The following is a 14,718-nucleotide window of genomic DNA, read 5'->3' on the forward strand; positions in this document are numbered from 1 at the left end:
TCAAAACCACTGTTACATTTCTAAAGTCAGCTTTATTGTCTGCTTGCCAAAATGACAAGCTGTTAGAAGATCAGGTGTGAGGATAAGGGATTCAGAATTAGGCCTTTTTTTCATGGCTCTTCAGTAATAGGCTGAGACTGAGCCAGAAACATGATAATACAAAACCTGGCAATTGGGAGCACTGACAACTATATTCTTAGTTTTTACTTGGCTAGTTAAAAAAATGAGTATTAATACAGTAGAACCTGAATAGCTGCAACTTTGCTAAATCTGTGTTTCTTCTCTTCTCTTGCCTGATCTGCGATGAAGAAATGCTGTCAGTCACCCATCAGATTCCTCAGGGAAGGAGATAACACAAATTGTTTCTGGCATCTACACATAATGAGGTTCCTAATGTCAATGCTTACAGAAGGTTAGCTTTCCAAACTTGCTTTTTGAACTCAAATTCATAACCTTGCACTAAGGGCAAAAAGAACTAAAACAATCTATGCTGAGTTCAATAGGAGTTAGAGAAACTAATGAAAATTTTGTCATTAACTTACAGAGGACTGGGATTTGACTGTAAAAGAAATCATGACAACAGGAAAATGGGTTAGATTACTGATGGTTATGAGACCAGCTTAGATACTGAGTAGATATATTCCTCAATACCATAGTTGTGCTTGCATGGAAAAAATTTGATTGTATTTTGGTTTAAAACACTAGAATAGATTATGAAAGAAAGAAATGAGACAACAGATAGAAGTGAATTTATATGTCAGAATAAATTATAAACTTGATAGTGAATAACGAACAGACCTTCTACGAAGCCCTTCATTACATGAATCCATTCCTGTACTAATTCAAACAAGGATGAAACCCAGAGAGTGGGCAATCATTTATTTCAAGTTAGAAGTAACAGAATGTTTAAAAAAGAATTAACCTCTTTGCAGTGTCAAAATTGCAGATGCTGTGATGCTCTGGATACTGAACCAAGAGTAAAGACACTAAATCATTTAAAAATGTATCATGTTCCTGCCAAGTCCTACAGCTTTTTAAGACAGCTTATTCCTTTGGAACTGCAGGTTTGTTTGTATTTTTTTTTTTTTTTGTCTGGACTGCCAGTTTCATGAAATCAGCAATGAATTAAATATTTTTTTTATTTAATTAACATTTGAGGGATTCCACTCTAATGCAAGTCCAAGGCATTCACTGGAATCTTCCCATTATTTATGCTTCAATCATTTTCTCTTCATTGTGGTATGTATTTACTCAATGGCAAACTAACAAAACACTTTTGAAGTTCAAAGCAGAAAAGATGGAACATAATGAATTAGACAACATTCCCATCCCACATTTATGTTAAATTCCTTTAAAAATTTGGCAAATGCTTTGCCATTGTTTTCAGTTCTCTCTTTTGAAAAGGGCTATGTATAGTTATTCAGTCTGTAATTAATAAGCATCAAAAAGTTAATTTAATGAGAAAACAATTCTCTGCGATCGAAGGGCAGATGTAGTTTGGCAACAGATATTTCTTCTCCATCAAAGACAAATCTAAAATGTAAACCCAAGACATTTATTCAGTTAGACATTTATCTGCAAACATGACATTTAACAAGGCAGCAGTGCTGCTGCCTGCTCTTACCTTTGATGGACTGTGGATGACACATTCAGGAGGCCTTGGGTCAGTTCTTCTTTCAGTGCCAGTTCAATCTCTTGTTTCTTCCTAAGTCTGCTCCTTTCACCTCTTTCTGCTGAAATGTTTTTGTAAAATTTTCTGCTCAGAATCACAAACTCTGAGTTGTGGTAACCTTACAATTTGTTTCACATCAGCATAAATGAATCCCTGTTCTAGGTATCTGTTATCTTGAGCAACAAGTGTTAAGACAATGGTCTATTAAAACACCAGAATTATCCTATAGTTAATCTCATACGTACCTTGTAAAGATTTCAACTGTTGAAGCTTTTTCCCTTCATAGCTTTCTGTAATTTTTCCCAATTGCTGATAGTAGTTTTGCACCAACCTGCTGATATTGTTGCTGGTCCCATACACACTTTCTACAGCAGCTTCCACCAATCTCTCCTGTGTTACAAAATACAAGTCACAATTAATTTTCTAAGTCAAAACCTGAAGTGTTTTGATGTAAAACTGAAGAGCCAATCTAATTTTGTATGTGCACATAAAATTCTGAATTTCATGCTTTGAAAATGTGAGACACTGACAAACAGAACATTAGGGGCTGGAAGGGACCTGGAAAGATTATCTAGTCCGACCTCCATGCCAGAGCAGGATCCACCTGAATGTGCCTCACCTCCCTGTGGAAAAGGGCCATTCCCCTCTGTGGTCAATCTCTATAACCCATTTTACCTGTTAACACAACTGTCAGCAAAGTAAATCAGTATCTGTGTAGCTCTGCTACAACTTTTCATTATATAAAAAATCCAAATAGTTACTTTGGAATATTTTTATTAATCTATGAAGCAAGATTTATTTCTATTTAATTATTTGCCTGTGAATTAATATTAAGCTGTTAATATACAAACACTATTAATTAACCATAAAACCTTCATCAAAGGATAATTACCTCTATTTTTTCTTCATTTTTGTTATTCTCTATCAGCAAGAACTCTCTCAGTTCTTTTAATGTTCCAGGGTAAAAACTATTTTGGCTGCTGTAGAAAATCACTAAAAAATACTGCACTTCTACATAAGTCTTAGTCTGCAAATACTTTGCAAAGTAACTTCAGTTTTAACACAAGTTGTAGTGGTCTCCTGATACTTCTAGGCATAAGGTAGTGCATAAACAAAACTGCATCCATTTTAGCAAAGTAGAACTCATTTTGTTTGGGGAACTGCTGTTGAACTTTTCTATACCTTGAAGTCCTGTCCATCATCTGAATTCTTTTTTCCAGCTTCCTCTCTGGCATGCTGCAGCAGTGTCTGCCCAATCACCTGTTCCATGTGCTGCTGAAGAAACTGAAGGGCCTCTTTGATTTCTGTGACTAGCTGCTGGTGAAATTCTAAATGGGTTTGCTGTGTTTCTTCCTCAAGCTTCTCCTCCTCTTCCAGAATGTGGGATTCCTGGTAATCAGAAAAACTGCATGTTGAAAAACTTACCCAGCTTCACTTAAGAGAAAATCCTACATCCATCCAGAATATTATGGTTTCAATACTCAGAATAATTTGACTTCCAGCAGATATTCATGTATAGTCGCTTAACACATTTGTCTTTGCAACAAAATAATTGCCTCTGTCATGGTATGCACAGTAACAGTTTGCATCCTGTCCCATCATTCATTTCCAGGTGATGTATTCCCATCTTTGTATTCTGTACTGCTAAATTTGGTCTTATTATTATGAAAAATATGAACACTCTAGGTCAAATATCCTGAGTGCAGTAACAGTAAGAGATAATTATGGATGTCTTGATAAGAGTGCACAGGGATAAGGCAAATAAGCCCTGGAATACTTGTACAGTTTTTGAGGTCCACTTGAGAAAAAGTTGGTGTACTGGTACTTACAGCACTTCAGAAAGGGCATGAAAACATTTAACAGCACTGGGAAACCATTTCTCTCTTGGCATCTACAGCATCCTGTGGCTGTAAGTTCTACAGCTTCTCCAAACAATTCTTAATTTTCAGCCTGCCATCTAATACCTTTGTGCTGGGTGCTCTTTGACTAGAAACAAGGGAAAAATTGCTCTCTATTCATATATTTATACCAGTTTTAAGACCTGTGAGATTCCAGAGACCACCTCTTTTTTTCATGTTGAAAAGTTTTAGTCTCTTGAGGTCTTTGGACCTTTCTTGCCACCATTTTCTAGGCTTCTTTTTAAATCCACTTTCCCTCTAAACTCTCATTAGCACACAATAGGTTACACTAACCAGCACGACCTGGTCTGTCCTCCTTACGTGTATCAGTCTTCCACAGATTGCCTTCTGTTGAGTTGCTTGCCCTTCTTATATTAATATACTCATTCAAGGCTAAATAACATCGAATTATCTGGGAGATTCAGCAGTACCTATTTGATGCCTTCTTGGAAATAAATGCAAGTAGAAAAAGAACCTGCTCTGCCCACATTCATCTGTGGAAAATTATGGTGTCCCTATTAATGCTGGGTTATTCTGCCATGTTTTTATTTATAGCTCTGACGTATGTTTTTGATGGGGTTTTTTTAGACAGTTAGAATGTCATGAAGTCATTTTTTTGAAGAGTCCCAATGTGATGTTATCATCTCCAAGACAGAATTCTTTAGTGTTGTTTTGTATTTTATAACAAATTAACAGATAGACTGCCAGTCTAAAATTGGCACTACCAATAACTAAGTTTTTATGGCAAAAACTCTGGTTGACTATCTGTAAATTAACTTTTTCTTTAGCTCTTTGCGTGTTGGTTCTAGTTTTGGATGTTGTTCAAAACATTTATTTTTTTTTTATCTCTGACTTTTCAGAATTCCACACCTAGACCTACTTTGGCAGCAAGGACCTTATGTGTAATTTGTAGGCAGTTCTTTGGGAGGTGGCTTTTAGCTGGCCTTGGAAAAAATCTGTAATGAAGAGAGACCAAATGAACAGTGATACCTGGGGACATTTCATTTTTGTTAGGAAACACAGTGATTGCCTCAATTAACAGCCCTGTGAGAGCTAAGTGAGAGGAAGTAAGTGAAAGCACATACCAAGAGGAATGCAGTCATATGCACTTATATTTTATTATTTTATGTTTTATTTCTTCTGAAGGCTAATGAGGTTTTGGGATTTCCACATTTAACAGGACCTACTTTGACAGAAGTATCAAATATGGGAAATGGCAGCAGACAGAATTTCCTTATTCCCTTCCAAGTGGAGAATTAGGGTTTATATTATGCAAATCAGTGTTAAGAGTGATGCAAAATATTACCTCTCAGCTAATTACACAGTGAGAGCATGGAGTACAGAGCTGCTAAGTGTTGGATGGGTTCAACCAACATGTGCAGCAGAAGTGGGATGGGTGGAGGCTACCACTAGGAGGGTTATCTGAGGATGAAATCTGGAATTTGGAGTTGTTTTAGGTGAATATCCAACACACACAAGTAAATAACCAACAATGCTTAATGGATTAACTCTGAAAAATAATCATAGATTTGGAAGTGACCTGTGGGAATATCAAGTCAAAAAAGACCTTAAACTTTCTGTCTTCTCCTCAACCAACAGGAGACATTATTTGGAAGGATGTTAGAGGAACGGATGCTGAGCAGACGGACAGAGAACAAAGAATAGAAAATGATGACATTATAGAAGAAATTGCTAGAACTGGTGGAGGGAACAATTTCTTCTGATCCTCAAGTAAGAGCTTTTCAAGTTCATGTTGTGATCCCTCCAGATTTAGTAGCAGCTTATCTTAAGCCTTTATATATGTTGGTATTTTTATCTAAAATAAATACAGACACTGTACCTACCACTGCCTTCTGTAACTGCCACTGGTCCTCATCTTGACAGGGGGAGGATCCCTTCTGCAGGGTATGTTGTTCTCTCAGTTCCTGAAGCAAGCTCTTCTTTCTGGACAGTCTCATGCGGGCCAGTGCTGCCATTCCAACTCTTCGGAGGGTTAACCTTCTCAGTACTGAACACAGCAGGAGGTGGTGTTTTTGTAATATATAGTTAACAGACCTGCAAAAAAGATCATTAAAAATTAATCAGGTAAGCTGTTTGCTGACTGGCACAGCTCAGTTCAGCAAAGCCATTGCTCAAAGACAAGAGGAGTTTACCTTTGACTCTGTTATTTCTTCTCGTATAAAGCATGCCTTTGGAAAAGCTGCTCAAGTGTAAAGAGTGGGTATTGCTGTGACAGACTTCTGTCACACTGAAGTTAAAATAAAAGTAGTACCAAAATAGAAAAAATAATCATCTATAATTACTGATAAAATAATTTTTTAATAGGAGACTTGGAATAAGATGAAAAAAGAATGTGATCAGAACTACAGGAAAGTTATTTCAAGAAAACGCAGAACAGTGTATCTGGAAGGCACACTCTGGAGAGACACTGAAGAGGCCAAGGTTAGCTGGCACAGCAGATGTGGCTGAAGCCATGTTTGTGAGGAATTTAAAATAGGAGAGCAAATTTCAAAGTTGGTTCTAGACCAGCTGAGTGAAATCTGTGTGCAGATTTGAGATGACATTGTTTGTGTCTGTATCTAACGGGTGTATGTGTAAGGCCTTGTGAGCTCTGAATGCTGCAAAGCACTGAAGTCAGAGAAAGTGTAAATGTTGGGTTAAACTGAAAAGTAGAGCCAAAAAAGGAGTGCAATGGCAATAATACCAATATTCCAAATAGACAGGTCTTCAAATGCCTTGATCTTTGAGAATGTGAGAACCATGGTAAATGAAGTATCTTGATATCTTGATCCCAACAAGGCAGATAATGCAGAATTGTGAAAAAAGAGATGCTTAGCTATAAAAGGATGAGATAAAACTAGAAGGTTTTTTTGTGAATACAGAAGAATCATATTATACAAAGTGCTGGTCAGTGGTACTGAAATAGCAGAAAACAAAGGCAGAGCTTAATGGTGCTGGATGGAATATTTTATTTTAAAGATTATCCAACTCCAGTGCGACATACAGAGTGCAAAGAGGCTGGCTCAAGGTTTGAAATGAGTCTCCTGTGATTTGTCAAGTGGTGTACTTTTCCTACTTACCAGGAGTCAGAATGGCTCTTTCTGAATTTTGTCCTTGATACAAACAAATTAGAGTAACTGCCTCTCTGTCTGAAGATGCTCATAATGCCCCAACACTGCTTTCCACAACGTAATGCACACAAGGTTTTATCTGTGCATGCAGCAGTGCAGTTTTACACCAGTGCTTACCCATCACCGAGGCTTCCTAGTCTGCTTATGACACCTTGAATTATCTTCTCTTGTTTCTCAGACAGGTGTTTCTGCATCACAGCAGACACAGCATATTCCTTTATCCACAGCTAAAAGCAGGAGAGAAAAATGACAATTTTAAGATACTCTGGTTTCAGTCATTCTAGTAACCACATTAAAAAGCAGGGGCTTATTTGATGTGATTTTGCTAAAAAATAATCATCCCCTTTTTTCAAGAAACAAACTCATACTAAATTAAAGTTATTCTACTTAGGAATATCTTTTTGTCAATGATCAAAGGCTTAAACAGAGCTCATTGAAAAGAAAGGGAGGCTTTGCACTGGTTTGGATCTGCCTTGATATGTATGTCCCACAGATTTTCTGGTTTCAGCCACAGACTGGGAAGAGAAAATGAATAATATGGCACCAAATATTGCATCAGCTCTTATCAGCAGGTTGCAGTGGGCTTTTTTTCTTCTTTTTTTTTTTCACTAGTAGAGAATGTTTTTATTTCAGTGAACAAAATAAAGATACCACCTTTCATCACACTTTCATGTGTAGTACACAGTGCTGATAGTTAGAACGGGAGATTGTGTGATTAGGTTAATAGACTGCAAATTCACAGCTCCTTCAGGGTCATATTTATCTAAAAGAATTTAATTTTAAAATGCTTTGATGGATTTTCCATTAGACTGTAAACTTTCGGAGATAAGGATTTAAGATTTTGTTCAGTATATTGCCAGAATTTAAGGAACAATAAGCCATAAAATGAAACAGTTGTAAGGCCCAAACTCTGTTACTGTCAGATGAAGAATATATTTTAGGACACACTGGCAGCTGGATAAATGCCTACATTATGCAGATTGTATGCAGATGTCTACATTAAACGTAATGCCCAGACTCCCTGACAGCTTTACTTCATCTTGTAGCCTCATTCAGAATGGAAGGGACCTTGTCTTCTACTCTTGTGGCCAGCCAGGTCTCACTAGAACATTCTGTCTAGCAAAGAATTAGATGTGTAATTGCATAAGTGTTGGTGTTAGGAATTGTAGTAGGAGTGGTACTAGGCCTTCCTGCTGGGTTTGATAATCTCTTCATTGGGAAGCAGTGATCTGTGCAGGGGAGAGGCTTTATCTGTGAGCACAGAATGAAGTGCAAACACCAGGAACCACGTCAACTTTGGCTTAAATATAAATGTCTTTCTTGGATAGCACCTTCTCTGTTGCACACACAGCAACAGATGTAATTGATCCCTCTCTATGCAGAAAACCTTACCAAAACACATGCTCCTGAGCAGGATGCCTGAGAATGATGGGCAGGCAGTCAACAACAGAAGACAGATGGAAAGAGTGCAGCTGAGCATGAGAAGCACAGCCTGAATGTCTCTGTGACACCAGGGAGCACACCAGGCTGGTCTCAGAAAAGCTGCAAGACCTACCTGTGTGGCCAGACCCGAACTGATTTGAGTCTAGGCAATTGTTAAAAATCACAGAGCACAGCTGAGCACAGTGCTTCACTGACTGCAGGCTGAAAGTGTCAAATCAAGGTCTACCAGGTCTCCAAGTATCATCCTGACAGATGGCAAATGCCTGAAGCAATGACTGTATCAGTATTTCCCTTTTGCAGCTCTGTGGCTATGGCTTCCTAGTGTATTTTGATTTTCAATGAGAGGCTGGCTGTGGCTCCATTATTCTTGGAGACCTGACTGTTCACTGAGAAGCTGCTCTTGCAGGACCTGTCTGCAAGGGCATAGGTCACCTGGAGGACAGGAGACCATGTCTGAATTCCAACTACAATGGTAAATGATATAATGCAGCCAAGAACCCAACATTTAGCACCTCTGCTGCTACCAGTATATGCTATCCAAAAAGACACACAGAATGAGAACTAAGACAGGGACCAGTTGTCTATTTCTGTTTACAAAGAAATAGCCTAGTTCTGTAGTGCTGAATACAGCTTCTTTCAAAGGAAAAGAATGAGTCACCTTTTCCACTATGAGATCGTTTAAGGTAAGCCATATGTAATATTTATAAAAGATCTCTTTACCTCCCTGAAACCAATGGAAAGCTGAGAACACAGCAGAAAATCCCCTTGGAGCAGTTACACAACTGAACAGTAGAAGTACATCAGCCACACAAGTGGTAAAAGAACAAAGAGGAAAGGAGATGAGTTATGCATTGAAGATGGGATGACAAATAGGGGAGATTGAGATTTGGACCAGTACTAAAGTAGTGTTTTGTTTCAAAAGGGCCATTAGGAAGATGATCAGGAAGGGAAGGATCAGCTGGGAATATATGCAACATTGTATGTTTTATTGGAAGCAACATTCCAGCAGCTCACTGGGATGGGCTGGAAGAGGTAAGTATTTTCCATCTCCAAAGTACTAGAACTCACAGGCAAAAATGCCAACAGCACAGCTCCTCTGAGAATCTTAATTTGAGGCTGTTGGTGTATGACCGAAGATCAGCAAAAAGGAGAAAACTATTTCATCAAGCCAGATGGAAAGGTCAAGCTTTGTGCTGCATTGACCTTCCAATGCTGGGTCAAGTCATCAGGTACCTCTCCAAGCTTTCCTGTTCTTGGGAACAGCCTTACTTAGAAACAGGTCAGTACAGAGTGGAGAAAATCATGCTGCTGCAGAGAGTCAGCATCTGAAAGAGAGTTCAAGCTCCCCCATTCCTCCTTTTAATCAGTAAAGCCAGTGAAAAAGCATGGTAAATGGGGGAGCAAAGCTCCAAGGAATGCCTGGGTTCTTGAAGAGTCATTCCAAAGAGAATGCAATAATGTGCACACCATGTCATAACTGGTAAACTGCTACTGGTCCAGTTTTCTGGGTGTTGGACAGAAATCTTGCCCCACTTTTATTCTGCAAGCTTCTCTGTGTTTTGCCACCTGGTAACAAGTCTGTTGCAAGATCTTCTGGAGCACTGCTAACATTAGGTATTACTCTCTGGCCATAAAGGTGAAAAATATGCCTTTTGTAGGTAATGAAACCCATATTTTGAGTTATACCTCAGATACAACAGCAAATTAGATCCAGGTAAGCTCACTCATTTTCCCCTGCAGCTCTCAGCTGGACTTCTTGAGCACAGATTCAGGCAATCGAAGCAAAGCCATTTCTGTCTAACAGCCGGTAGATGGGGTGTGATGTACACTGAATGCCAAGCAAACACCTCAGCCTGGTGCAGCAGTCTGCTCCCTCAAACAACTGTCCAGGCAGGAGAGCTTCTCAGCAGAAATCATGAGGTAGGGGCTATGTGGGAAAATGCTGAACATTTATCTTCATTAGCTGTATATTCCCATTTGCCTCACTCACATTCTCAAGCATTTAAGGCAAAGTTAAATATGAAACTGATCTTTTTTCTTTTCAATTGCAAAAGGGATTCTGCTCCCTCAAAGGACATATATTCCAGATATGTATAAATGATAGGAAAGATAATTAAAAAAAAAAAAAAGCCTCTACATGTACTGTCTGCTTGTCTCCTCTGGTCTCAATGCCTCCTCTGTTGGGCGCAGACAGAGCAGGAAAGCTGGATGTGTACTTCTTCATCTTCTCAGAGTAACTTTTTGCATTAAATGTCTGTGATACTAATAGTTTCCAACTATTATAGTATTAATACATAAAAATTAAGAGGCATTTATCACTGTAAGCCCTCTTTTCCTGTATACTGTACTCATGTCTCCAAACAGAGCACACAAAAGGTTTGGGGGTGTTTTTGAACTGTTTATGTAGCTGCTCAAGAGTTGAGGACATCAGACAGCAGCCTTGCCAAAGTTTGTTTATGTGCTGACAAAGCTATTGAACACTGTGGACAGATGTTCAGTGATCACTCTCTGACTCCTCTATGCAAGTCTACATGCACAGTATATATATTCATTCCACACTGCATGTCAAACTGCCTATCCCAAGTCTGGATCTGTGTCTGGAGCTGGGCTGTGTACTTATAGACAAAATACTCCCCACAGGTAAGTATTTTGGTAATTTTTTTCCATATCTCTGGTTTTAGAACCTGGTGCCCCAGAATGTAACATGGATCTTACTTCTTTTTCTTGCAATAGCTGTTCCTGGAGAAGCTTCCAGCGCTTCTGGCGGTGGGTCTCCCATTTCTCTAGCTGAGGGATCAAATTCTCCTGCCATTCCTCTTTCAAAAGCTCACATTCTTTTGCAGAGAGGCCAGTCATAGCAGGCAGGGTCAGAAGAAACAGCTCCATCACCAACTCCTCTAAAGCACGGGAAGCTTTTGAGTACAGCTCCTAACAGAGACACAAAGGACAGAGAGAGGTACAGGTAAGAAAGTGAACTCCCAGCCCATTTTTGCTGTTTCACTGCATGTATCCATGATGTAACTGAGGGAACCATGTCCCAGTGAAGACACTGGGGCAGTGACCAACCATAGGCACATTTTCAAAGGTGCTGATATAAAATGCATGAAGGAAAGAATGAAGGAAGAGTTAAAAGGGACAGTACAGCTTTTAATTAGGCAAAATTGACATTAGTTGTGTTAACAGTTGGTTCTTAAGGACAGACTTATTCAAATTCCTTCTGATGGAAGGTTCAAGCCTAGGAAAACAAGTATCTTCTGGTGGTTTTATTAAACCTAGTCCCACATGAGTGGTTTTAAACTGTTGAGGCTGTTTCAGCCAGAGGAAGAGTTCGGGTAATTTAGTTAGATGGCATCCAAGCTACAAAGTCTGTTCAGAACATGTAATTTCATTGTCAAACACAAAGTGATGATACAAATTGTGTTGCTACAAGTTGAGACAATTTGCTACAATTTGAGACAATCCCTGAAGAGAAGGAGTGAAGCAAAGTAGCTTTCCCCAGTGGAAGAGAGAAAATAAAAACACTGGAAAGGTCACATGGACACTGCAGTGCTCCAGCAGTATGAAGATCTATTTTTGTCTGAGTTCCACATAATCTTACCAGCCCAAAAAGATCTATTGCCTCCTTGGTTTTGCTATCATTGTAAATCAGTGTTACCTCTCTTGAAAACACTTCTGTTTTGTTCTTTTCCTTAAAATATGGCTAATATTTCTAAAACCCTTCAGCATTCCTATTGTAAGAACAGGCTGCCCAGGGAAGTGGTTGAGTCACCATCCCTGGAGGAAGTCAAAAGATGTGTAGACCTGGTGCTGATGGACATCTTTAGTGGTGGAGTTGACTGTGCTGGGTTGGACTTGATGACATTAAAGGTGTTTTCCAACCTGAATGATTCTATGATTCTATCATAGGAACAAGTCAAATATTCTAGCTGTTGCATTCTTTTACATACAGGTTTAATTACAATCTCTTAAGTGATCAAAATCTAGAACTTCTTAATTGAAACGCTAAGAAATTTTTTTTTAGATGTTCTAAACATGTTCTTCTAACTACCTTTACTGGCCTTACAGGACAAGTTCTTCTACCTTTACTGGGTGTTTAGAAATAGAAAAATTATTCTTGGGACTGAATAGAGTTCAAAAGCAGTCCAGAGGAGTCTCTAGCATTTCTACTACAGTCTCAAAAGATCTCAGGCAGCGAATTAAAGAAATCTATTCTTAAAGAGAGTTCCACCTATGGCAGCTAAATTGCTTTGCTGCAGAACTGATAGCACCTCCCTGGCATGCTGACAGCTCTAAAGTAGTATTTACTAGGAAATCTTTTGCACACAAAATAAAGAAGGTATTTTGGTACTTGCCTTGATGCCACATTGTTTAAAGACCAAGTGAATAGAGTTCTGCTTGCATTCCCTGCAGCTTCAAATATATTGTGTGTTTCCTTTTGGCACTAGCACAGTGGGTACATAGTTACCCAGGAATATTATGACTATCTTTAGGTGAAGGGTGCTTGTTTGCAAAAATACTCTGCTGAAACTGGTGTGTGAAAAGACGAGAAAGTGGGATTAGAATTCCCAGAACAGATTTCCACATTAACAGTCCCTTGAAAGATTAAGTTACTGGGTGAATACAGGAGTGGAAAGCAGGAGTAAGCAGGATGTTCTTCAGGAGTGCTGCAAACTGGCACATAAAGCAACAGGAAGCCTGTTCAGGTGCTTTAAGTCCTTGGGATGGTGATTTTTAACAGGCCTGAACATCTTCCCTCTAAGTTCTGCTAGAAATTCTCCTCTGTGCAGGGCAGTCTTGCACTTACTGGTCTCATCTGTGATCCAGGATCACAAACCACTCTCAGTGATGAATATCACAATACTAACTTCTCTCCAGTGCTCAAGGAACCACTGGCTGCTAGCTTCTTTAACCTGAACACATCATCACATGGACATTAGACCCCTGGCAGTCCTTGCACCCCAGATCCTAAGGTGGACAGCATGCTCTAGACAGAGGACATAGCAGGTACAGTGCAATAGCTACCCTGTTTAAAGCAACACTTGAAAAAGCACAGTGGAATGGCCTTTTGAAATGAGGTAGCAGAAACCGTAAGGTTCCATTTAGGGAAGATTGCAGATGTGATTGAATTCTACCAAAGTGACTCCAGCTAACAAAATAGTTCAAAACTATTTGTACTCTAAGGAATGTACTTGATCTGAACAGCAATCAAGTCTGTGAGCAGGGATGGCACACTATGTATTATAAAGCTTGTTTTCTACAGTAAAAAAGGAAAATGGTTAAGAAATCCCACTGCTTCCACAATCTTATTTTTGGACTAAAATACCTACAAAATAGTTCTTACAAGCTTCCTGGTATGCCATCTCTTGTTTTTCAGAACTTTCACTTAATGAAATTTATTCAGATTGATTCCATTAATAGAATAGCTGATTACAGTGTTGAATGAACCTGTTTGTAGTACCTGGCAGTCAATCTTAATGCTTTTCAAAAAACCTCCAGGGAAATTCATCAAGCATAAAGAAATACCATGGGGTATATGCAGATATAAAATGGGTTCAGATTAAAATGCTGAGTGCATCTGAATTCCAAACAAGGCAATAAATGTATAATTTTGTCAAAAAACAGGGGAAATACACAGCTTATCAGATTTCACTACAAAACCAGAGAACATTATTAATACTCTCCCTCAAATCCAAATGATTAAAAGGTTCCTACATGCAGTTGACAGTAAAAGGAACAGTGAAATTGTGAAGCTGGGAAATTTATTTAGAAAGGTTGGTTATACTGTATTTTACCTGCCAGCCACTGACTAGTATATATTATCTCCCAGAAGCAACAGTTATTTGTTAATTTGGGATACAGCAGCATTTCATCAAAATAATTAAAATTTCTGGTCAAAGCTGGAAAACCCTCTTGCACATACCTCCAGAAAACTCAGTGGCTAGGATACTTGTACAGAAGGTAAGAGATGCATCTCCTAAATTGTACTGTACCTTACTAAGCACACAGATTCAATTCTCAGATCATATATCCCACAAATACTTTAAACTTTCTTGGACATCACTGGCCACTAGAAGATACTTCACATTATAAACTCCTGCTACTTGGGGAAAAGCTGATTCCATGTACTTCTTCCCCTCTTCCACGTGAAGAATACTGGAGTGCTACTTGGAAAATGAAAACCGAATCCTGCTTTTAAGCATCCTAACAACTCTAAGACACAATAATGTTGAAGTCATCCTTAGCACAGGCTACTACAAAAAAGAAATTTGATGTCCATGCATTTAAATGGAGGTTCATTGAAATTCCAGTCTTGCTCCCTCACTGGTGCTTGATTTATTCAGGAGACAGTTTCAAGCATCTCTTTCTGTACTACTTTTTCAGAAATGTGCCTCTGTAGATAAGGTTATGTCCTTTAATAGATCTAACTATTAACAGATTATGAATCCATTTAGAGGTAAAATACATTTTCTTATGCAGTAAGGCAAGAAGCAAACTTCAGAATTAAGGCTATCCTAATCAGGTATCTTCTATCAGCTTTGGCTGAAATGACCAGATCAAATTTAAGCAGTTGCCA

General features: G+C 38.7%; 1 protein-coding gene across 1 annotated transcript in view; it reads right to left on the minus strand.

Annotated features, from left to right (window-relative positions):
* The window catches only part of EVC (EvC ciliary complex subunit 1), a 38,743-nt gene that overhangs the window by 3,028 nt on the left and 20,997 nt on the right, over positions 1 to 14,718 (minus strand). The window contains exons 12-17 of the mRNA XM_054391599.1: positions 10,860 to 11,072; positions 6,819 to 6,928; positions 5,415 to 5,625; positions 2,855 to 3,061; positions 1,918 to 2,062; positions 1,625 to 1,733 (exon numbers count right to left, since the gene is read on the minus strand). Of these exons, the coding sequence (XP_054247574.1) occupies positions 1,625 to 1,733; positions 1,918 to 2,062; positions 2,855 to 3,061; positions 5,415 to 5,625; positions 6,819 to 6,928; positions 10,860 to 11,072 (995 nt within the window). The remainder of the gene's footprint in view (positions 1 to 1,624; positions 1,734 to 1,917; positions 2,063 to 2,854; positions 3,062 to 5,414; positions 5,626 to 6,818; positions 6,929 to 10,859; positions 11,073 to 14,718) is intronic.

The sequence above is a fragment of the Indicator indicator genome, chromosome 23 (assembly GCF_027791375.1).
Source record: "Indicator indicator isolate 239-I01 chromosome 23, UM_Iind_1.1, whole genome shotgun sequence".
In the NCBI taxonomy this organism is placed as follows: domain Eukaryota; kingdom Metazoa; phylum Chordata; class Aves; order Piciformes; family Indicatoridae; genus Indicator; species Indicator indicator.